The following is a 26,633-nucleotide window of genomic DNA, read 5'->3' on the forward strand; positions in this document are numbered from 1 at the left end:
ACCTCACTTCGCTCGGTCAATTATCTATCTAAATATATAATTATAATACTGTACTGAACAGTGGAAGGAAAAAGTTAAGATATACTCCTGCTCCTGTACCTTTCGTCCATCACTCATCTCTCATATATCACTAATTCTTCTACGGTCGCTCTCTCTCACTCCTCACTCATTCTCTCTCACTCTCTTCCTTTTCCGTCTTCCTCGTTACAGTTTCTCTGCGTTCCTCCTAAATAATTCAGAACTCAGAACGTTATTCCATTCTTTTCACCACGAAACTACAATTTTACTATTGGGAGAGCAGCAAACAATAAGCGTCCAGCCAGTCCTAATAACGGATCTTCCGTTTTATTGCGTTTTTCTTTCGCTCCTCCTCCCCCTCTCTTTGTCTCTCTCAGTAGGTAGAGATGCTTTCTTTTCGCATTTCTTTAGAAAAATATTGTACAGTAGACAGTTTGACGCAACTGTATAGGAAATAATGTCAGGAATTGTCGCACGATAAATTAATGTCAATGTACTACTTCTAGACTGTGAGGTACCGTACTGTGTTTAGTCGGCTGAAAGATGGGACTGTAATCTCAATTATTACAGTATGTTGAATGGAGATTCCAAGAGACAGTTACCTGAGAGTTATATGGAATAGTTATGTGGATAGTTGTTTGTGATTAGCAACATACAACGATTTTTGTTTTGAAAGATGCAAGAGATTGATTGCATTAAATTACATAATTATTATTATGTATTATCAATAATATTGAACATACAAGAAGTTCTGAAAATTGAAGTATTTGAGAGTATTTTAGTAAGAGGTTTGTTTAAACAACCGTTTTTCAAATGGTGTCAATGAATTGAAAAAAAACAACAATAAATTTTTACTTTTTACAAATGTTTACTGCAATATAGAACGCATCCTGTAACGTAGGTCTACATTAATAAAGAGTTGCATTACAGTGAGCCTACAGTCGATTTTTTCCAGAAATTGCATACAATTGATAATCCAGCTGATAAATTCAACGAGCTTAGCGAGTTCTTATGGATGACTGGAGCCTTGAGTCTTTCTGCGTTTGTGTCTTATTTAGTACAGTATTGCCTGTCAATATCATATCTAATATTGCCTGCAATATTTATAACCCAGCGAACTAAATTCAACCTTGAGCTTTTTCATGTGCTTGTTCGTCGATATCTTTCGATTCCTTTCATCAAACTACAAACTCTCATCACAACATATTCTTTGAACCATTACACAGATCGAGTTGTTTGGCCAACGAAATCGGCTCACTCCTTCAACAAATTTGAAAATGTGACAGGATAAGTTTGTAAATACATAAGAAAAAATGTATAGTGAACAGAATACTCAGAGGTCAGCTGGATTATTAATTACAAACAAACACATAAACGGACACAAATGTGAAAGAAACAAATGTATAGTGAATTCTCATTAGTGAGCTGTATTATTAATATGCAAAATTAATCTATTTGAGTACTATTTCTGTTTGTGTAAAATTCACAAAGACTTTTTTTAGTTATCAAAATCAAGTGACTGTCTCGTTCATATTATTATGTACAATAACAATAGTGTAGAACTTCAACCACAGCTGTTAAGCTACTCAAGTTCTTTTCTTTTTTTTCATCATGATACTGTTTCTTTATAATAATTGCATTGTAAAAATATTTGTAAAACATGTCAGTGTTGTGAATAAATTTTCTTTTGCCTGCTGAAAAAAAATCTTCCAACAAACAAACCACAAACGGACAACGACTTAAGACTCTAGTCATCAGTAAGATCTCGTTACGCTCGATCATCTCGAATCTCACTTTGCATTCAATAAATGCTGACATTTTGAAACTGATCTCACCAAACTATACTCCAAAATGAAAGTGACTTATCCACAGAATACTCATTAACATTCCTCTTTCAATCTATAATAAACAGATAGGTGTGTGGTTTTAACACTTTCCTTCAAACTATCAACAGCGATCGTTAGTTGGTTGTGCGAATGTTACGTAAATCGAACTATAAGGACTTTTTTTCTCTTATAAAAACAGGAAACAGATGAAAGTAATTAGACCGAACCATTTCACACGAGACGTCCTGTCCGATTCTTGTATTTATTTCTCTCAATTCGCTTACCACTCACTCACTCTCCCTCTCTCACACACACACATTCACTCTCTCTCTCTCTCTCATCTCTCTCCGTACATCTGTGGCTTTATCGTTTCTTACGTACTCACCATCTTTTTTCATCTACATCTATTGCATCCACTAAGTTCCCAGAGATTTTTTCATCAACTGCAGCACGAAGAAGAGGTATCAGCTTGCATAACGTGACGGTGGGTTGTGCAATGTCCTAAACTAATCCAACTGAATCAGCTGGTAATCAGCTGATCGGCTAAGGAAATTGGTCAATAATCATAGCTAACATTTGGTGTAGATTCATTATTATTTTAATTGCTTAATGTTGTTAATGAATGAGCAACGTGTAAAGCCGTGTACACACTGCGCAAATGTCCTACAAACATGTTTGTTGGAAAAGTTTGGGCAAATTTTATTATGTTTGACAAACAATGTTTGCCCGTGGCCAGTGTGGACGCGTCACCAAACAAAATATCTGTAAGTGGGAAGAACAGGTTTTATGTTTTACAGCTGTCAACACTGAAAATGTTTGAAAAAACAGTAATTTTTGTTTGACGAACAATGATTGTCCAAACTTTTTAAAATGTTTGTCCCTGAGCTCCTCAACAAACATGTTTGCCGAACAATTGTTCAATGTGGACACACCTTAAAATAAATACTTTGATGTACTTTTATATTGCTAAGAAGTGTATGTTGGATATTTTCAATTGTTTAATGTAGCCAATTGATGTACAACCTGCATATTTACAAATAGACAATAACTTTCTTGACTCAACCTGAGAATTTTATTTAGTACTCAGCCTCCATAAATCATTATCAATCTCCATTGGTCAACGGTTGATAACCAATCGTAGGGCTTCACAAATACTATACATTCTTAAGCTCACTATTGAAACTATTGGACAACATTTTATAAAGTGAAGAAAACATAACCTACTTTCTGACTTTCTGGACTAGTACAGTAAATCAAAACTCGGGGGAAGAACTCCCAGAATTATTATAGAATAATAATCATGTATCATTGAATCATAAATAAATATGATATGGTTATAAGACATCCAGCTTTGGGGCTGTGCAAGGAAAAGTAACATCAACACCATCCAGAAATTCCAGAACAAGGTATTGAGAAATGCTGTCAATGCTACATACTTAGTCAGAAATTCGAATCTCCGAATTTCTGTTCCAAATTTGAAACCGATTTCTTGTTAACTCAAGTCGACTACTGTCTATTACTACTGTTTTATTGGGGTGAGAGTGTAAGAACGGCACAGTATGAGAGACTACCTGCGTCATCAGATGACAAAATTCTCACATAGGGGCCTGTGCAGGTGGAAGCAGTCGATGTCATGATCACAAAGGCTGCCAGAAACCATGAAGAGACTCTACATTGCTCAATTAATTAGAATGTGAAGGAGTGATATACCCCTCCTTCAGTGTCGAACTTTAAATCTATTAATTTAAGCTAGAATTGAACTGTTTATTAACCAAAGTGTTATTTTTGTTTTGAGCCTAATGGTGGTGGAGATTTTTGAACACTGAACTAAAAATTCATGATTTTTTTTATTGTAATTTGACCAAAGTGTTAGATTACAGTCAAATTACAATAAAAAAATAATAAATCAAGAATTTTTAGTTCAGTGTTCAAAAATCTCCACCACCACTTTGTTGCTCAAAACAAAAATAATGACACAGTTTCAAACTCTCATGTATTATGGAACACTGAAGAGGATAGAGCAACAACATACAACATTGATATCAAGTGAATCTTCTCTTCTCCACTACATTAGCCCGGTGAAACAGTTCACAAGTGATCGCACATGCGCGTGCTTGAGTGTGTTTTGATCACGTGACTGCAAAACTTGTTGGTTTCCTATCATTTGTCCCCCCCACCCATAATACACCAAACCAAACCCCCTCCCCCCTCAATAAACTCGTGGGAAATGTTCCACTTTTGCACCAGCGCCAATGTAACAATGAATGGTCGCTTCTCGAATGAGATTCACTTTAAACGGTCTGCATTCCTTATGTGATTACATCAATTCCAACCATTTAAACAATACTGACAGGGTGAAGTGAGTTTCAATAAAGTGAGATCCACAATGAACTGTCAGCTTAGCTAATAAAATATAACCAATTCTACCTATTCAAACAATAGTGACAATTTGCAGTTAATTTCACTGTAGTGAGAACCTTATTAACCTGACAGTATTCCCTGTGAATAACATTAAAGCTTCTCATTAAAACAATACTGACAATTTGCAGTTAATTTGACTATAGTGAGAAACTTATTGGCCTGACAGTATTCCCTGTAAATAACAACAAAGCTGCTCATTCAAATAATTCTGACAGATTGAAGAGAATCCAACAACAGAATCCAGTAATTGCTTCCAAAGAAGATGGAGTTTTTGTTTGATGAAGCAGAAGAAGTAGAAGACTTTGAAGATGATGTTTGCCTTCAAGGGTTTTCTTACAAAAGTTCCATGACCCACTTCTAGTACTATTCCTTGGATGGTTTTTGATTTGAATCCAGTTATTCCTTGATTCAAATCCAGAATTTTATCTATAATTTCTCATGAAAAAGCATAAATTTATTGTAGAATATTGGAGGAATATAGGTGTAATATGAGTACATATTTAAATGATAGAATAATGGATTTTAAATGAGAACATTCAAAGATTTTACAAAAATTAGAATTCTGAACCTGATAGCTTATTGATTTGATATAATATTGTAATTCAGTGTATTTTCCTTATTTTAATACATTATTAAGTTATAAAATTTAGATGTATTTTTGACTATTAAGTGATTCAACATACGCATTCGAAACTCAATTCAGTAGAGCTTAGATCAGTTTCAACCCAACTTTGAGTACTAATAATAATAATAATATCGAGTGACCTGGCTGGCTCAGGTCTGGTGTCAGAGTTTTCAGGTCGCAACTGATCAATTTCAGGGCCTCTGACATGACCTAACGACTGCTTTCAGGCAGCCGGGACCGACGGCTTAACGTGTCCATACTTTGAGTACTATAATGAGTAGTATAGACCCAATATCTAACAAGAAAGCTGTTGTACTAGAAGTGCATTCAAATATGTTTTTATGTTAACACAAAAAAAAAAATCCATTCAAGCCTCTTCAATTTATTTCTCACTATAAATAAATAATAATGAAATCCTAGTATATATTTCTGAAAATGTCCCAACGTTTGTTCTTCCAATAGATAAACTATATTAGGATGAAATACATTATTCCATCAATAAAGTTTCAAAGATACCTTAATTTTCTTCAATAGGGTACGGTACCTCAAATCACCTATTTCTCTAAATTGCTGTAAAATTCAGGAAATTTATAAAGTTTCTCTTGAAAATATGAAAAATATACTAAATAAATTGAAACAATAGAATATCTCGAGTACCCTTTTATTTTATCACAACACAACTAGGTTCAACTCTTACTACACTTGGAAATGACTCACTTTTTGTGTAGTTGAGAAGTTGATATTGTGGTAATTATTCATATTAAATGAAAAAGACTAAGAAATTGTCAAAGAATCACAGATTCATCGATACTTAGAAAGACCGGTTTCGGTTTACACCATAATAATGAAAATGACTCTTCAAGAGTTGAAACACTTCAAGGATAAAAAAGGGTAATTGATATTATATTATATAAGGTGTTTTAATACTTTCAGTAATCAATTTTTTTTGTCATTAAATAGAACGACTTTCAGTAACCCTAAAAATAAGAATGAGTATACCTAATAAAATATGCGAGACATCACGAATACTTATTTATTCAAAAATACAGAACTTAGGGTACCTCGAAAGACGTGATTCCCATGTCGGGGGGTCCTTCAACTGGGGGGAACACAGTCGTGGGCACCACAACACACTCACAAGAAATCACGTGATACATTCGTTCGCGAGCACAACTCAACTCACACTGAGCACCAACTAACTAGTGCACAATTCAGCGCTCACTGGGTCACAGAAAGGGGGGGCTCCGCCACCTGGGACCCCCCTGCAGATAACAACAAAAGGGGGGACACGAGACCCCGCATAGAAGCTGCAGAGATAACAACAGGTAACCAGGAGAAAGACGGTGAAGATACGTTGCAACGGTGAAGAAGAGATAGGATGCAACGCTAGTGCTACAAATGATACGCGATGAGTTGCGTATCAATTTTTCATTTAAATTGTTGCCACTGCAGATACGGTTGAAAATATTAAAGATACGCAACGGTGAAGAGGAATTGGGTTAGGATGCAACGCTAGTAATACAAATGATACGCGAGAAGTGGCGTATCAATTTTTTATTTAAATTGTTGCCACTGCAGATACGGTTGAAAGATACGCAACGGTGAAGTGGAATTGGGATAGGATGCAACGCTAGTGCTACAAATGATACGCGATGAGTTGTGTATCAATTTTTCATTGAAATTGTTGCCACTGCAGATACGGTAGAAAGATAATAATAATTATTAAATACACGCAATGGTGATGTGGAATTGGGTTGGGATGCAACGCTGGTAATACAGATGATAAGCGATAAGTTGCGTATCAATTTTCCATTTGAATGCCAGTGCTACAAATGATACGCGATGAGTGGCGTATCAGATTTTCATTTAAATTATTAGTTGCGTATCAATTTTCTATTTGAATGCTTGTTACAAATGATACGCGATGAGCAGCTTATCATTTTCTCATTTGAACTATTTTTCAGCCTCTTTTAAAATACAGTTGGCTCATAAAACTGATGTATGAACTTGAATTCTTAGTTGTTCACAATATTTATACGCTAAAATGATTTATAATATTCAATTTGAAGTAAGATAATACTGGTGTAGTCGTTTGCATAGTGCCAGTTTGAATAGCATCACAGCTTAAGCTGGATTAAATCCATATGAAGATTCATTTCCAATAATCAGAATCATATATATTTAGCTCATATTATTAAACTCTGTTGTTCTATCCCGATCATATTCATATGATTTGTAATTATATCAACAAATAAACAAATAAATATCTCCTATTTTATGCCAAATAGATAGGATGCTAAGGGCCGTTATCACAGTGACAGTTTAAACTAAATTTAATTTTAAACTGGATTAAATCCGTATCAAGTCTAGTTTGTTATAATGTGTTTCATTTTGAGTTTAAGCCACCAGCTGATTAAATCGAGTTTATGCTTTGACTGTGCAAACGGCCCTAAATGTGGTTCATTTCCAGATTAAAGCTAGGCGCACACAGATCGTCATCGGACGGACGGCACGCATCGGACGGATCGGACGATTAGATTTGATGCATTGTTTCCAATTGGAGTGCGCATACCTATCCGCATCATATAGGTATGCGCACTCCAATTGGAAACAATGCATCAAATCTAATCGTCCGATCCGTCCGATGCGTGCCGTCCGTCCGATGATGATCTCTGTGCGCCTACCTCAAGCCACCAGCTGATTCAATTCAGTTTGAGCTTTCTTTGTGCCAACAGTCCTAAGTACTGTATTGTAACTATTCCAAGAGTTTGAACAGATGACTGTCCATTCTGAGGAAAGGATTTCAAAGAATATCCTTTCCATTAACAGTCTACCAAAAGGGAGATAACAAGGAAAAGTAAAATAGTAAGAATGGCGGTGAAGAGGGGAGAAGGAGAAGGATGAGTTGGATGAGGATGAGGAAGAAAATGAGGAGGAGGAGGAGGAGGAGGAGGAAGAAGAAGAAGAGGATGAGGAGAATTGAGAAAGAAGAAGAATGATAAAGTGCTTGCTCTCAATACCAAAATGGAGACCAGAGAAGCTGTTGTGCTCATATACTGTATGTGGAGGTGAACTGGAAAGCTGCACAGGTAGAGAGAGATAGACTGACTGCTCAGTAGGCCAGGACACACTACAATTTCACTCTCGCTAAAAGGGCTGAAAGAGGATATTAGATGGAAAGCACAAGAAGAAGAAGAACAAGATTAAGATGAAGAAGAAGAAGAAAGAAGAAGAAGAAGAAGAAAGAAGAAGAAGAAGAGAAGAAGAAGAAGAAGAAGAAGAAGAAGAAGAAGAAGAAGAAGAAGAAGAAGAAGAAGAGAAGAAGAAGAAGAAGAAGAAGAAGAAGAAGAAGAAGAAGAAGAAGAAGAAGATCATGAATGAGCTGAAGAAGTATGATGGAGTGAAGAAGAATAGAACCATTGATATAAGAAGGGGGAAGAAAAAGAAGAACAGAAACAAGTTGAAGAGAAGTATGATATAAGTGCAGAAGAATAAGTAAGAAAGGGAACAATAAATAAGAAAGGGAGAGAAAAAGAGAAATATGATTTTATTTATTTAGCGTATGGCAGTATACACAACACATTTATGATCACAAAATTCGAAAAAAAAGAAAACAATAGAAAATTCATATATAAAACGAATGAAAATATCTTAGTCACTTTTGACCTGGAAATTAGAGGCATGCTTCCAGGGTATTTAAGTAGGCTATTGATGCTGGTTTAGCCACCAGGAAATCTTCATGTGCACCCGTGTATGCTGATCTGGGACACTCCTCCACTATGTGTCTCACAGTCTGGACTGCTCCACACTCACAGAAAGGGGAGTCAGCCTTCCCCCACTTATGCATCAGATAGGCACATCTACCATGATGAGTTCGTACCCTATTCAATGCCGACCATGTTTTACGAGGCAAATCGAAGCCTGGTGGCCTTTTGGCTACAAATGGGATGTCAATGTTCTGCTTTGCTGACCACGCTTGTTGCCAGGCCTCAGTTAAACGGAAACCTGAATCTAAGGCTGTAATTGCCGTCCTAACCGGTGGCTTACGAGATTGCAGACGGCTCTGATTGGCATCTTGTATATCCTCATGTATTGGCAGGCTTCGATTTTCCTGTATCTTCTTGTACTCTCTAGTGAGGGCATTCATGCGTCGAAGATTTGGGGGTGGGATGTGACTCAGCACCGGGAGCCATTCCACAAACACAATAAGGCTCCAAAATATTTGGGCGTGATACTTGAAAGGACACTTTCATTCAAATAGCACCTAACAAAGACAGTAGAGAAATATGATGAAGAAGACGGACAGAAAGAACAAGGAGAACAGAAACAAGCTGAAGAGAAGTATGATGAAGTGAATTGGGGGTGGGATGTGACTCAGCACCGGGAGCCATTCCACAAACACAATAAGGCTCCAAAATATTTGGGCGTGATACTTGATAGGACACTTTCATTCAAAGAGCACCTAACAAAGACAGTAGAGAAATATGATGAAGAAGACGGACAGAAAGAACAAGGAGAACAGAAACAAGCTGAAGAGAAGTATGATGAAGTGAAGAAGAATAAAACCATTGATAAGGAAAGGAAAGAAGGAGAAGTAGCAGATGCTAATAATAATATGATGATGATGATGATGATGATGATGATGATGGTGATGATGATGATGCAGAAGAGAAATTATGAAATGGATAAAGGCAGATGGACGAGGAGTAGGAGAAGGAGCATTAGAAGGAGAAGTATGAAAAAGAAGAGGTTGAGAGAAATTAAGATGAAATGGAGAAAAGAGAAAGAAGGAGAATAAGGATAAGAGGGAAGAAAGAGAACATGGACAAGAAAAGAAGGAAGTAAAATAATAGTAGTAATTATAAGGCTGGAAGAGATGGAGGAGGATAGGAGGAGGAGAATGAAGAAGTAGAGAAGGAAGTTGAGAAGTGGAAAATAATCAGATGATGTCGGAAAAGGTACAGCAGGACAAAAACAAAAATAAGACGAATAGCAGAAGAGAAGGTAGAGAATAAGAAGTGATATAAAAGGAAAACGTGGCGTGAAAACCATAATCACTATGGAAGTCTTTAAGCCAGGTTCAGTTTATCAAAAATAAATAGGCCTACTAGCATTCGTATATATTTATCTCTTCATGCTATTTTTCTCTATGTTATCACCTAATCCTTCTCGGTTTATGACACCTCCTCAATTCATAGCGGTCTATGAGACACATACCGATGTTGGTCTAGTATAAAATAGACCTTTCTCTTAATTTCTGCCCAATATAAAAACAATTACTTATCTAATCTAATCTAATCTAATACCTAATCTCTCACGGTTTATAAAACTGAGGTGCCATAGGACACCTAGGGGTGTCCCATAGAGTAGGGGTGTCCCATAGTATCTTTGTCTAGTACAAAATAGACTATTGCATCTTTCTCTTCATTATATATCACTTATTAATTGAAATACCATTGCATCTTTCATACCAATTGAAATACTATTGCATCTTTCTCTTCATTTTAGTCCACTAAAAAATATATCACTAATTAATTGAAATATCTAATATCTCCCTGTTCATGGAACCCTCAACCTCTCACAGTCTATAAGACCAGGGTCTGTCAGACCGCAAGCGGAGTCTTCAAGACCCCGTTTTCAGAGCGCAGTTTCATCGCAAGTTCAAGTTCACAAGTACGACTGGATTCCAAACCAGCTGGCCGGTAACTGGACTGGTCTACACACTCACTGGTTCCAGTTCACTATAGTGAGGTCCACGTTATAATGACAGTATTTGATCAACTTTGGTTTTGCTATCCTTGTCTATCATCCAACAAAGCCGGTGGTACTATCCTTTTCTAGGTCCAGAACGATGGCAATCATGTTTTTGACAGTGTAGAAATATAATTAATTAATGCAGAGAATCGGCATCGCTATTCTTCTATCTTTATCCACTGCCATTATAACGTGGATCTCACTATAGAAGACCAGTTCAAAGACATTGGCTAATGCAGTATGAACTTGGCAGCTAGTATATTTATATAGGTAGATACTGGTGGATACAACTCTCAGCTACCAGTTGGGTGTATGTTTAATTGATTACATTTCAGACTAATGTTTTAATTATATGTTTGAAAAGAATGTGCTACCTGTTGTTTTAGCCTGTTTATAAAGGTGTTCTATGTTCCTTATCTAATTTTGACCACATGACTGATAAAGCCTTAACACTGCAGAGAAATAGGTCCCTCAGTTTGAAAGGTAATTGCGTCCCCAGTGTTCAAATAAAAATCAAGTGAAATTTAACAACAGAATGTGTAACATAATCTATAATAAATAGAAATAAGAATCTCAGTAGGCTTTTTTTGTATTATTTAATCACAACATGTTTCAACATTGAAAATGGCATGAATGTTGAAACATGTTGTGATTAAATGATTCAAAAAGGGTACTGAGATTTGTATTTCTATTTATATTACAAGTAGCCCTATACAGAAAAGAGACAATAATCTATAATATAATGAAGGAAAATTGGCTTATGAATGTACTGGATGGGAAATTCCCGAATGACACATCATCACGTCTGAACTACTCAACTAATTTAATCTGTCTATAAAATAATGAAGGAAAGAATTGGCTTATGAATGTACGGGATAGGAAATTCACGAATCACGCATCATCACGTCTGAAATACAGGACTTATTAACTTGAAATTTGCATATAGATCCCTAATTTACAGAGGAAGATTATAGGCCTATTTAAAATTCTTAAAGATTTCAGTAGATCAAGTTTTCAGTTTGTCATGTTTCTAATTGGACCCTTGCTGAGCACGGGTTACCTGCTAGTATAATACTATAGATAGACTATAAATGAATCATTTTGAAACCTACATAATATCTTGACTGTAAATTGAATCTACTACTAGCTACTACAAAAACGACTTGGAATATGAAAACTAACAGTTTTTAAAATAATTTGTATATGATTTTCTTATTTTCTTCATTTCAATGTTTACTTTATTTATTAGTACACAAATAGAACGATTTTCAACATTCTGTTTTGCTGTTACAGTGTGTAAAGCTCTTCCTGGGGGAGTCACTCTCACCTCCAAGGATAGGACAACACACTTAGGGTGATGTAATGCTGTATTTAAATGCCTCACGTTGGGCCGGCAAAATCATGTGGTGCGTTTTTTAACGGCTTCACACATGTAGGGTGAATCTTGCACTGAGTCAGTGGTGTAATGGCTATAAATTTTGCAATGGCGTGTGAGGACGCTGAGTGAACAGCAGACTGATTGACTCACTACAAGACTCAATACAATTGTCGGAATCGCGGGAGGCCTAAACGCTCGCTCACCCTTGATTCCTCTAATGACAAATTGTATAATGATGAAATTTTTATAAGTAGTGTAGCGATCGCTAAACACTGAAGACGGATACCTTAAAATTATTACCTGTGAAGAATGAGCATACAAAATCATACAGGTCGAGCAAAAATCCCGATGTAGATAATTTACGGGACTGCGTCTCTAATAAGTTCTGAAGGATTAAAATACGGTATTTGAACCAAATATCGTTCAGAATATACTTCGAGAACAGAGTCTTGTCGGGTTTTAAGCTCTATTGTAGGAATTTATATGATCTATGGCTGCCACTGCTGTACAATTGATGTGTTCGCTCCTAAGTCGAGGTAGGTAACAGATAAAAGCTGATATATGAGCAGGTAAGGACAAAGAATAAATATCTCGATCTGACCCCACTCGCTACATCCACTTAGACCTGTTCCAATATCCAGCTTAATTCAATTATTCCAATGATCGTATTCGATCGGTTCTTGATGATATAGAACGTATCAGACACAATAATTGACAGGCTTAAGAAATAATCGAACTCAGAAAGCGAATAACAAAACTGAAATATATTACAATAAAATATGCAATCATACAGTGCAGGTTCAGAATTTGATTTACAGGTTGATAATAATTTGCATTAACAGAATAGTTAAAAATTTTCTTGTGCTTGCATGATACCATGCGTGATTCACAGAGAATTTTACAATTGATAAAATCTAACAGTTTGAAAAATAGTGAAAAATGAATTATAGAAAATATTTTAAAATGTTCGGGGTCGTGGTTCAGGCAGCGGAGGATAGTTAATCAACTACAAATTCTTATAAATTTAATATGAATAAATTCTAGACTCTTAAATGCTAAAGCGCTTGTCGGCGTGGCCAATAATTTAACGAAGAAAAATTTATGTTTTTCTGCACTGAAATATTTTCGAAGCGTAGATTGGGGCCCCTTATGACTTATAACTCACGTGAAATTCCTTGGTCGTCGTGGTTTTCTTCTTTAGATCAAAAATCGTTTGATCGGCGGCAATCCAGGCTTTGGTTTCAGCACGTGGGGAATTTTAATTTAAATATCTCCTTCACCGAATTAATTAAGGGATAATTTACTTTAAGCTTTTAAATTTATCGATTGATGAAAACAGAAATTTACAAATAACAAATAGATTGGCCTAAAATATCGGCTCACAAATAGAACATTTAAAAATCGAACAAGAAATTTTACAAATAGGTCTTTGGTAACTATGAAAGAGATCTACACGGTAAGGATTTCAAAAGGGAAGTGCTGCTCTTTTCTCTAAGCTTTTAGGCTAGACCTTGCTTCTCGGAATCTCAATGTAATAATTTGCATAAAAATTTGCCATTGGTAGAACGCTTGTGACGTAAACATGACGTCAGTGGCAAGTAGTAGAATACAATTCCTTTAATTACAATAATAATTTAATTTATGTAATTCTTAAAACTGCTTAATCTTCTAGACATAGTTCCTCTCATACAATGTACACGTGCTAGTGTAACTGATAAGGCAGGGTTGGTGTCTGATAATAGATTAACATGTGTTGCTTTCAAACGATCACCGTCTTGGTGCTATTTCTATGCACTGTGATTGGCTTAGACCTGCCATAGAGATTTAATTACCATGTGGTTCAGTTGAATTAAATTATTAATAAATTAATATTCTTGTACAATTTTTATTAGGTTTGAGATTATTATAATTAATTTCTGCCATTTTATCAATAATAGAATTTCATGCTATGACCTATTTAGTTACAATAAGACCTGACGCATAATACAATTTCTTAAATAATAAATAATTTCAACAATAATACATACATTTTATTTTTTATTTTGAAATTCTTGATCCTTTATTGATAGTTTTATAATTTTTAGGAATGATATTTTACCTTGCATGAGAACCGGTATGATATTTGACAATGCTTTGAATCAGTCAGCTGCGTTCGAACTGTTTTAAAAACATCTGATCGATAGTAAACAAAGTGTAACCTCAAAATCAGTGAGCGATTCATAAATAATTTGTGCTTTATTCGCAAAATAATTATAATTTTATTGAATAATTTTCCTAGAAAAATATTCAGTACAGAACGGTACTCTTATCTAATATACAGTTATTGATAAGTAAGCTTTATCGCTCGGTCGCTAACTATTCCTTTAGCAAATTCTTTCATTTTAAAAGGTAATCACAATTTTTCTCTCTTCTCATGAGATCTATTTGAAAAATTCATCACACAAAAGCCCCCAGGATATTTTAAATAGGTAATTGGGAGACGAGTCGAAACAATGACTATTTGAAAAATCCGATATTGTGATGAATACACTATTTCATCTCCTTACTTCTACGAAAACTCAACACTTAACACTAAAAACAATATATCGTGCACTTTTGGCTACGAAAAAATAAATAATTGATTGTTCTTTCATTGGATACAATCGAAATACAATAATTAATGAGGTCTCTTTGGATCCTTCATTAAAACAACTCCACAACTTCCATTCACGGTGGCTTATGAGCAGACCCATAACTATAACAAATATACAAAATTTCACATATTACTTCTTAAGATTTGAACAGTATTTGCAACAAATATAGACTTTCATCATTTTTTCATAGTTATTACAGGTTTCGACTCTTTGGTTTGGCTTTTACATAAATTGGGTGAGAGTGTGATTTTACTTCGGTGACTTGACAATCGTCTACCGTTTGACTCGAGCAATTTCTTATTTGCGCTTAGTACGTTGCGTACAAACAGGGTTACACTTGAAATGGCTTTCTTGATTTTTATCAATGTTGGTTACAAATATTAAGTCTTAAGATTACATTTATCAATTTGAATTACAATTCATGATCTTTTGATGCAACAGTAATAAATTTCACATTTAAAGGTAAGAATTTCATTTTCTTTGGAGTTTTTTTTTTTTTAGAGATACATTCATATATGACATAGAACATGCGCATTTCGTGCAAATTAACATAAATATATATTTTTGGTTGCGTTTTTGCTTATGATTTCACATTAAATAATATGTTACATTAATAATTGAATAACGATATTGCTTGGATTCTATTAACATTGACTCTAGGATTTCGTACACATTGGTTGGTGGGACGAAGAAAATATCGAACAGGCTTTGGTTCTGAATAGATTTTTTCTATCGATTCTGTATTTCAAGGTTAGATTTACACATTTTTTCAAATAAACTTTGTTTATTTTCTTTCCTCCTATTCACTACTAACTTCATCTGATTTATAATTTATAATTATTTTCTGTGGATAATACAATTTTTGTTTTTGTTTTCCAGTTGGGCGGATATAACTAGGCGATTGTTTCTGTGATGACTGTAGCATGAGACTGATGGCTTGATCAGGTTGGTAATTTTTAGAGTTGTTTTGTAGTTTTATTTTCTTCTGTTATTAAAGTTGATTTCGGTTTCTTCATTTGAAGTGAATTAATAATATTTCCTTATTGGCTGAGATGTGGTGAAGTTTAGGTTATGTTGATTAACTAGGCTGCAGTAGAAAGATGCTAGTATGCAAAGATGTGATTCGATGGGTAGGCTGTGACTATGAAGAAGTTTGATAGCTGATGTACTTCACAAATGTAGCTTCCAATTGATTAAAAGATTATTATTTCCTCAAGCCCCCATCTAAATTTGATTTCTGATTTGTTTCAAGTTTCCATTCCAATTCGCAACTATCCGTTTTACTAAACTTTGCTTAAAACGGATGTGCCGATGGTGTAGATCGATTCTTACAAACTCATTTCCTCTTTGTTGGCCGGTAACATGCGGTTTGATATCCTTAAACCTTACATGCCGGTGATGTGTGTGGATTCTTGTTGATAATATTTTCCTTTTCGGCATGGCGGTGTACAGTCTGCTTGACTTTAACCGGACATGACTGCGGTGGTTGTAGGTCTTTCTTGAGACTATTTTCCTTTTCTGCATGGCGGGGAGAAATTGGATATTCAATTTTAGTCTTACATGACGGCGGTGTAGATGAATTCTATTAGATGATTTTCTTCTTTGACGTCTTGTTTGTTGTTTTGATTCATGGGTTTTCAGTTTTGGTGGTGATTTTGATTTGTTGTGGTTTTCTGTTTCATTTCTATTGTTTAGGTGACTATCTTCATGAATGCTGGGTTTATATGTTGCAGGCGCTGTCCTCGGTGGATGGACGGTGATGTGGGCGGTCGGCGGTCCGGGCTGCTCTTCTACGCGGCGGGCAACGTCCTTGGACTCCTGGTGTCCAGCGCGCGGTGGTACGGGCTGTCCCTCTACCTGATGGATGACGTCCTCGGCTTGGCGGGTGATGTCGTCAGGTCCCTCTCGGCGTTCGGCGGCGTGCGGTGCAACTTCAGTCTGATATTCCGGTGGTTGGTTTTCCATACATGTGTCATGTTCGCTTGCCTGTTTTATGACCTCCTTCTTGGGTGTGTCTGCCTTCGCATGTATGGGCTCAGTCTCTGGTCCATATTGATTTTTATTGTCTGATGATCCCCTCGATTGCCGTGTTACCATCCTGCTTTCCTCTGCTGCTTCCTTCAACCTTTGTTCCTGTTTCCGAAACCTTGTTCACTTGCTATCCGCATCTGTCGGACTTCTTCAATTATTTTTTCATTTGCTCGTGTGTTTCCTTCATATGAATTTTTTACTACTTCCAGGATGATGTTTGCCCAATATAGCGGGATGAGTGTGTGGTCTTCGGTCAGCGGTGGGGATTCTGTAGTGTGAAGTACAGACGTCTGGACCTCTGGGACGGCGGTGCATGGGCGTTTCTCCTGCGCGACGTCTTCCGTCCTTGAAGTCGCCGATGTGGGCTCCAGGATGCGATGTGGTTCTTCCATAATTTATCGGATGATATAAAGATGCAAGTGTGTTGAAACGACCGCAAACATGTGGGGTTATGTGAAACGATTATATGTGAATGATCAAATATTGAAATAGTGTGAAAAATTCGTTCAATTGGGAAAATACAAAAGTTTGATTCAATAACATGTGTTCAGTGATGAAATGAATCAAATTAGCAATATCGTTAACATAAAGTGACAATAACATAAAGGATACACAGTGAACACTTATGCGGTAATACAGGTACGCCTCTTATAATTTATTATTACTATTATTATAAATATTTTATTCTTATAATTTCTTGCCGCAATTCTATATATAGGCTAGTGTTCTTTGCAAAATTTTATATAAAAGCAGTGATGCTCTGCTTGAATTCCACAATATATCCGTGATTTAATTTTACTTCCCTCTTTATGCTTTAAAAAACTTTTAAAAATGTAAATAACTTCAATCCTCTTTTCTGTAAATATTTATAAATTGTTTCAATATAGACCTAATATTCTTCAAATAATATGACCTTTCTTATGGTATTTCTTAAACCTATGACTTATAGTATGACCAATTTTCGAATAACACGATAATAAAATTCTGAGTTCGATTTTTTCTCTAAAAATTCATCAATCGATAAATTTCTTTTCTGTTCAAAAATTGGGTATGGTACTTCTTGTTATTTTATATAACAGTGAACAGTTAATATTAAAATTGAAGAAATTCACAACCATGAATTTTTCAAAAAAAAAAATTTTCCCGTTGTCAGCGCTATAGTATACTGAGCAACTAAATAATCCTCGCAGTCGATTATCCACCTCTTCAATGCCTATCACTGTTGGGCGCCAAATCATGTGGAGCTCCTCCTGGGGGAGTCACTCTCACCTCCAAGGATAGGACAACACACTTAGGGTGATGTAATGCTGTATTTAAATGCCTCACGTTGGGCCGGCAAAATCATGTGGTGCGTTTTTTAACGGCTTCACACATGTAGGGTGAATCTTGCACTGAGTCAGTGGTGTAATGGCTATAAATTTTGCAATGGCGTGTGAGGACGCTGAGTGAACAGCAGACTGATTGACTCACTACAAGACTCAATACAATTGTCGGAATCGCGGGAGGCCTAAACGCTCGCTCACCCTTGATTCCTCTAATGACAAATTGTATAATGATGAAATTTTTATAAGCAGTGTAGCGATCGCTAAACACTGAAGACGGATACCTTAAAATTATTACCTGTGAAGAATGAGCATACAAAATCATACAGGTCGAGCAAAAATCCCGATGTAGATAATTTACGGGACTGCGTCTCTAATAAGTTCTGAAGGATTAAAATACGGTATTTGAACCAAATATCGTTCAGAATATACTTCGAGAACAGAGTCTTGTCGGGTTTTAAGCTCTATTGTAGGAATTTATATGATCTATGGCTGCCACTGCTGTACAATTGATGTGTTCGCTCCTAAGTCGAGGTAGGTAACAGATAAAAGCTGATATATGAGCAGGTAAGGACAAAGAATAAATATCTCGATCTGACCCCACTCGCTACATCCACTTAGACCTGTTCCAATATCCAGCTCAATTCAATTATTCCAATGATCGTATTCGATCGGTTCTTGATGATATAGAACGTATCAGACACAATAATTGACAGGCTTAAGAAATAATCGAACTCAGAAAGCGAATTAACAAAACTGAAATATATTACAATAAATATGCAATCATACAGTGCAGATTCAGAATTTGATTTACAGGTTGATAATAATTTGGCATTAACAGAATAGTTAAAAATTTTCTTGTGCTTGCATGATACCATGCGTGATTCAACAGAATTTTACAATTGATAAAATCTAACTGTTTGAAAAAATAGAGAAAAATGAATTATAGAAAATATTTTTAAAATGTTCGGGGTCGTGGTTCAGGCAGCGGAGGATAGTTAATCAACTACAAATTCTTATAAATTAATATGAATAAATTCTAGGCTCTTAAATGCTAAAGCGCTTGTCGGCGTGGCCAATATTTAACGAAGAAAAATTTATGTTTTTCTGCACTGAAATATTTTCGAAGCGTAGATTGGGGCCCCTTATGACTTATAACTCACGTGAAATTCCTTGGTAGTCGTGGTTTTCTTCTTTAGATCAAAAATCGTTTGATCGGCGGCAATCCAGGCTTTGGTTTCAGCACGTGGGGAATTTTAATTTAAATATCTCCTTTACCGAATTAATTAAGGGATAGTTTACTTTAAGCTTTTAAATTTATCAATTGATGAAAACAGAAATTTACAAATAACAAATAGATTGGCCTAAAATATCGGCTCACAAATAGAACATTTAAAAATCGAACAAGAAATTTTACAAATAGGTCTTTGGTAACTATGAAAGAGATCTACACGGTAAGGATTTCAAAAGGGAAGTGCTGTTCTTTTCTCTAAGCTTTTAGGCTAGACCTTGCTTCTCGGAATCTCAATGTAATAATTTGCATAAAAATTTGCCATTGGTAGAACGCTTGTGACGTAAACATGACGTCAGTGGCAAGTAGTAGAATACAATTCCTTTAATTACAATAATAATTTAATTTATGTAATTCTTAAAACTGCTTAATCTTCTAGACATAGTTCCTCTCATACAATGTACACGTGCTAGTGTAACTGATAAGGCAGGGTTGGTGTCTGATAATAGATTAACATGTGTTGCTTTCAAACGATCACCGTCTTGGTGCTATTTCTATGCACTGTGATTGGATTAGACCTGCCATAGAGATTTAATTACCATGTGGTTCAGTTGAATTAAATTATTATAAATTAATATTCTTGTACAATTTTTATTAGGTTTGAGATTATTATAATTAATTTCTGCCATTTTATCAATAATAGAATTTCATGCTATGACCTATTTAGTTACAATAAGACCTGACGCATAATACAATTTCTTAAATAATAAATAATTTCAACAATAATACATACATTTTATTTTTTATTTTGAAATTCTTGATCCTTTATTGATAGTTTTATAATTTTTAGGAATGATATTTTACCTTGCATGAGAACCGGTATGATATTTGACAATGTTTTGAATCAGTCAGCTGCGTTCGAACTGTTTTAAAAACATCTGATCGATAGTAAACAAAGTGTAACCTCAAAATCAGTGAGCGATTCATAAATAATTTGTGCTTTATTCGCAAAATAATTATAATTTTATTGAATAATTTTCCTAGAAAAATATTCAGTACAGAACGGTACTCTTATCTAATATACAGTCATTGATAAGTAAGCTTTATCGCTCGGTCGCTAACTATTCCTTTAGCAAATTCTTTCATTTTAAAAGGTAATCACAATTTTTCTCTCTTCTCATGAGATCTATTTGAAAAATTCATCACAAGTGATATTTAGTAGATATCCATATTGAATGAAAACGACTTGATATTGTCAAAGCCACTAATTTATTGGAACAATTTGAGATAATAGTTTCGATTCCTACAGCATTATCAATATCTATTAAACCGAAATTTCGAGCATTGAGCAGGAGAATAAAGCAAAAATAACTTTTAGTTGAGTTATTTTCGGTCATTTTAGTAAGTTGAATAACTTTTTCAGAAAATGGTATTTTATGAAAATTTTTGTTTTATTAGATCAACAATACCATGAAGAATCTATCCTTAGAATCTCATGGTTTCATCTTTCACCGAACTTTAAATGTTCTGGCACAAAAATTTAAACTTTAGGCGCTCATATCTCAAAAAGTAATGATCGAAAAAAATGTTTTCCTTTGAAAACTTTCTAATTGTGATAGCTTGATAGTATACAAATCAAAAAATTCTGGAAAATATCACCAGTAAAATAGTTATTTGTGCAACTAGTGCGCAAAGTGACAGTTTGCTGCACCGAAAGAAACGTTTACTCGGAATGGTTTCTTGAGTGCAGCAAACGAACTTTGCGCACATATTTCACATTAAATTTTTCCTACAGTTACCATTGAATATGAAAAGTGGGTAATTATGGGTAAATTTCCCTGAAATCCATCAAATGTTTTTCTGTGTAATTTTATTATTAATAAAAACCTTATTTTATTTAAAATTGAATAATAATAATGTAGTAAATGAATGAAGGCACATAATGGCAATGTGGTGGCTGTCACCGCTGTCATCGTTGTCCACTGCCCCATTATAACCACTATACCACAGTTACTGCTACCAACTTAATTTTGATTTTCCTGCACTGGTGCTCCATATAACCTACTAACTATTTTGCGTTGTTATGCTGCAAATCTGGAGTACGCAAGTTAATACTTTGAGCACTCGAGCGGAAAAGTGATTCTTTGCGGCCTGCAATCAGTGCAGAAATGGTCACTTTTCAAGGTATCTGTAGGAAATAGTTATTTGTGCAACTAGTGCGCAAAGTGACAGTTTGCTGCACCGAAAGAAACGTTTACGCCCGAGCCGTAGGCGAGGGCGGAATGGCTTCTTGAGTGCAGCAGAGGAACTTTGCTCACGTATTTCACATTAAACTTTTCCTACAGTTACCATTGAATATGAAAAATGAATAATTATGGGTAAAATGATGGCTGAAATCCATCAAATGTTTGTGTGTGTGATGCTGTTATTAATAACAATCTTAATTCATTTAAAAATTAATAATCCAATTGAAGTTGAAAATTCTCAGCCAAAATTCTCATTTTTATTCATTCAAGAATCAGAAAAAATACAGATAGAACAAAAAATTCACATTCAACATACACGCCAGCAGCTTGTTGGCTGAACCGAGCTGCAAAATGGCTGAACACAACAAGATGGCTGAACCGACATGCGCGCGACCTAGCGGGAAGAATCGTACCTAAGTTTGTTTCATCCAGCTAAAAATTACTGAAACGCGATTCAGAAATTTAGACTTTTGCTCAAATTACCGAGAAAAATGCTCAATGTAAACTGAGAAATATTTATGAAAATAACATAGACAACAGTGAATATTCATTGTAGTATTGTTATGTTTTTTATTATTTCTATTTATTTATATGAATATCGAACGGTAATCATTTAACCTCAAAATTCGAATTTTATAATGTATATTTGCTACTTTTCTTATTTCTTGCAGTTGAAATGATAATAATTATTATTGATAATTATTATCAATAGAAAAGAACTATTATTTATTATTAATGATGAGAATTCGTAAATGATGATTATTTAATTATGATTTAGATGAACATTATTCTTGTTTTGGATTTCTAGATTGGGATTTTATCATAAATGTAGGGTAGCCATTGAAATGATTCTCATCTAAATCTAACCACAGTCATTGTTACCCACTTAATTTTTGTTTTCGTGCACTAATCCTCCATTTAACCCACCAACTATTTTGTGTTGCCATGTTGCAAATCTGGAGTGCAGAAAAGATTTTTCCCGCACTAGAGCGGAAAAGTGAATCTTTGCGTTCTGTAATCAGTGCAGGAATCGTCACTTTTCAAGGTAACTGTAGGAAAAGTTTATTTTTAGCCTATGCACAGCCTTAATACTTACTCACGCACACGTCATAGAACAACCTGGCGTTCATCAGCATTGATGAAAGAATTAGTTCCACCGTGTTCCTCAAAAACAAGACTCTTTTTATAGTACTTGAGGCGTTCAAGACATTTTTTCAAGAGTCTTTTAAAACAAGTCATGATGATTCAGTAATTCGATGCCTGAGAAAATCCAGTGGAAATCGATCTGATTTGGCACCTAGGTGTGATTTTGCCACTAGCACGGAGACAGAGCAACAATTTCCCACCAGTAAATTTTCTTTTGTGGCCTATTTATTATCGGTGGAGAAGAAGATGTGAAGATGATCGAGTAGGGAGAACGTGGAGGAAGAAGAAGAAACAGAAGAAGAAGAAGAAGATGAGAAAAGAAAAGAAGGAGAAGTGGAGAGGAACGATTCTTTTAGTGTATCTAGTGATCAATCAAGAATCGTAGCTCAGACAGGAGATCACTGAGGGAATTGAAAGAAAAGACGTTGTTTGAGACAAAAAAATACAAGAGAAAAAAGTAGAATAAAATGGAGTGGGAGGAAGAATTGGAGAGAGACAAGGAGAAGGACAAAAAGAGCCAGAACGAGGAAAGAAGATAGAAGTGGAAGGGTTAGACAAGAAGAGAACAGGGATAAAAATGTGGAGGGGATGAAACATTATGTAACTGAGAGTGGAAGAATTGAAATTAATTGAATAATTATTGCATTTATTGAGGGTTTAGGGTGAGGGATGAATACGAATTACAGAGAAAAGAAACTGAAAAAGAAGTAAGAAAAGTAGAAGATGAGAAAAGGGGGAAGAAAGTTAGAAGAAGGGGGAAGAAAATTGGAAGAAGGGGGAAGGAAGTTAGAAGAAGGGGGAAGAAGATGAGACGGAAGATGAGGTTGTGGACGGCAGAAGAACAAAAAGAGGAGATGAAGGTAAATATTATATGAGAGAGAATTCAAATAGAAAACAATGTTAGAATAACAAAGACGAAGTGAAACGAGGATGATAAGGAGGAAGAAGAGTACCAGGAAGATAATAATGAGAAGATGAAGCGGAAGAATGAGGCGAAGGAGGATAATGGAGATAAGGAGAAGAAGAAGAAGGAGGAGGAGGAGGAGGAGAAGAAGAATTAAATGGTGGAAGAGAAGAATAAGTAGGAGGAAGAGAAAGAGGAGGAGGATTAAAATAGAGCACTGAGTGGGTGAATGTAAGAAGAAAGCCGAAGATAAGAACCTAAAAGGAAACTGACCGCAGAATACTTGTCTGATACGTTTAGAATAAACTACTAAACCATTTACCACGTGACTAGTACTAGTGAAAACAGTTTGTACCATTTAAAAGGTCAGTGTTTTGTCATGTGAAGAGAGAGAGATTCACTATGAGAGGCATGTTAATAGTATTATATCTCACTATAGAAGAATTATATGTGTCTAGTGGAATAGGTTTGAATGCACTGTGATAATTCACTAGTATCTCAAAGTAGTTTTGACAATATCAAGTCATTCTATTCCTTGGACCAGTTATAGAACAGACACGCTGGGAAGTCTAGCCTCTGAAGCCAACATCTACTGCCATATCGCCCCATCGTGAAGTCAGCATCGGATAGAAAACTTTCAGATTGTGTCTATTTCAGATGGAAGTAAATGATTATTTATCAAAATAGTAAACTCCCGCTGAAATAGACACAATCTGCTATGGAAAACAATGTAAACAAGAACAATAAAAAAGTTTTCTATTCGAATGCTGACGTCACGATGAGGCGATATGGCAGTACATGTTGGCTTCATCGACTTTCAGTATGAATATATTACATACAATGGGGCGTGTCTATTCTATAACTGGTCCAAGTTCTATTCAATAGAAATATCTTCCAAAACATCACCTTCAATCATAGGATTCTATAGTATACGTAACGATACGTGTAGTATAGAGTTCTCTAACTTCAAAACACAGATCCTCAACCTAAATTTTGTTCATAATCTTGAATCACTTCTCGTTATGAAGTACCGGTACTTATATCCGGTTCCTAAGCACCCTCATATTTGTCAGCCTAATCACGAAAGCTCTGACAGCCACATTCGAAATAAACGGTTGTAATGCAAGCAATAATGGCTTGAAAGTAAACTAAACTGCACTGACCTTGAGTACTTTCTCTATTAGAATGTCTGTGGTTGTGGAGGAGGCACTAAATGGACTCCTTGGTAAACCCAGATCCTCCTCCTCCTCCTCGGAAGTCTGTTCCTTTCTCATCCCTCTTCGTCGTAGTGCATCCAGGAGTTCCGCCTGTGACAGAGATAGAGATACAATCGTAAATAAATAAAAAAAATATTGGAACATGGAGGTGATGAAGAAAACTGACTACAGATGAGCTACATTTTGACTACTTATTGAAATGAAGGATAGGAAAAACTGTTGTGTCTAGTCTCTACTGAGTAGTTCATTATTTAATTAACCAAATTGATGAAAATATGAAAATGATATGAAGAATTCGATGAAGACGGAAAAATAATGAATAGTAAGATTGAGAAACTAGGGAATTAATTTTGTAATAATGAATTATTTATAGAAACCAAACAGTGATTATACAATACAATGAATGAGTATAACATGAGTATAATTTATGGATTTAAGTGAAATTTTTAATATTTTTAGTGATTGTGAAGGAAGATTTTGGTTTGGATTTGTATTTTGGAATTAATTAATCTGATAAATCCAAAATTTATTATTGTAGTACATACATTTTTTGGTCTCAGAATAGTGTGTGAATTAAGTTATTATTTACATAACCTCTAGACCGTGTATTGCAAATTAAGGTTTAAAGCAGTTTTGGGCGAATGCCTTTTGTTTTTACCTGCATTGTATCTATTGTCTATGAATAAATGAAATGAATGAGAAAGACGGACCAATCATAGTAAAGTTCCAGATCATAACAACGCAAACTCTCTTCTGATTGGCCAGCAATGTGTTGCTGGCCAATCATCTGGCCAAATGTCTAAATTCTGCCGACAGATGTCGACAGTGACTGGGTCAATTTGACTCACTTATCATAGAGATGGCAATAGTACGGTAAGTGATTAATGAACTTCTAAGTAGCGTTAATTTTACTTTTGTAGCATTTGAATATTTTTTGAAAAAAATTGAATTGAAATTTTCAACTATTTTTTGAATGAATGAGGACACTGTAAATTCTTCTGCCTTCTACTGATTTTCAACTTGTGAATTAGAAGAACAGTACCCTACTTCAAAACTACAAAACAAATAAATTAGAGAAGTAGAATAAGGTTGGAGTAAGTTGAAAATTGAGTCCAACAACAATGATTATAAGTTAAATTCAAGTCAAAACTTTAATATTATTGAAAATTAGATTAAATGACAATAAAACCTTGTACTTAGTAGAATATATAAATAAAGAAAATGTTTCAAACCCTACTTTGGTAGCCATGAAACGTTGCCACACCATGGAAAGGAATCTGAAAGATTTCATCTATCCAGCAGTTCATCCAGCAGAAATCATGCAGACAATTTCATCTCCATATTTCAAATCACCCTCATTGAATCACATTATTCACTTATAAACAACAGTTTAACCAACAAAACTGCTGAACTACAGTTGAAAACAGTCAAAACTCAACAAACAGTTAACCATTAACAGTTAATCACAACAGTTGACAATCACCACTTCAAAATACCATCCGCACTCCAAACCGTTATTTTAAACTATGAACATCATCAGAATGTTTCTATTTTGAAGATAAAACTTGGTTATTTTCCTCAGAACTATAGTGATGTCCACGCTACAATGGGAATGGAGAAAGATTGAAGAACAGCGTTGCTGATTCTCTGCCTTGCCACTGCCTAACTGCCTTGCCACTGCCTCCTATAGAAGATAACTGATACCGGTGTATCTAATGTTATATTAGCTGTACATTCTTGTTCAAGATAATCAATTATAATTGAATCGTCAAAGAAATATAATTCTCAATTATTGAATTTCTATAATTGAGATTAAATTTATTGGGAATTGAATATATTTCTACATTGTTGAGAAACGACCTAGCAAAGTTGCGGAGCTAG

The 26,633-nt window shown here is 35.1% G+C and overlaps 1 protein-coding gene across 1 annotated transcript in view; it reads right to left on the minus strand.

Annotated features, from left to right (window-relative positions):
* Positions 1-26,633, minus strand: part of LOC111056542 — a 183,376-nt gene that overhangs the window by 33,429 nt on the left and 123,314 nt on the right. Inside the window, 1 exon segment of the mRNA XM_039439458.1 lies at positions 24,699-24,842. Within this exon segment, the coding sequence (XP_039295392.1) occupies positions 24,699-24,842 (144 nt within the window).

The sequence above is a fragment of the Nilaparvata lugens genome, chromosome 12 (genome assembly GCF_014356525.2).
Source record: "Nilaparvata lugens isolate BPH chromosome 12, ASM1435652v1, whole genome shotgun sequence".
NCBI lineage: Eukaryota > Metazoa > Arthropoda > Insecta > Hemiptera > Delphacidae > Nilaparvata > Nilaparvata lugens.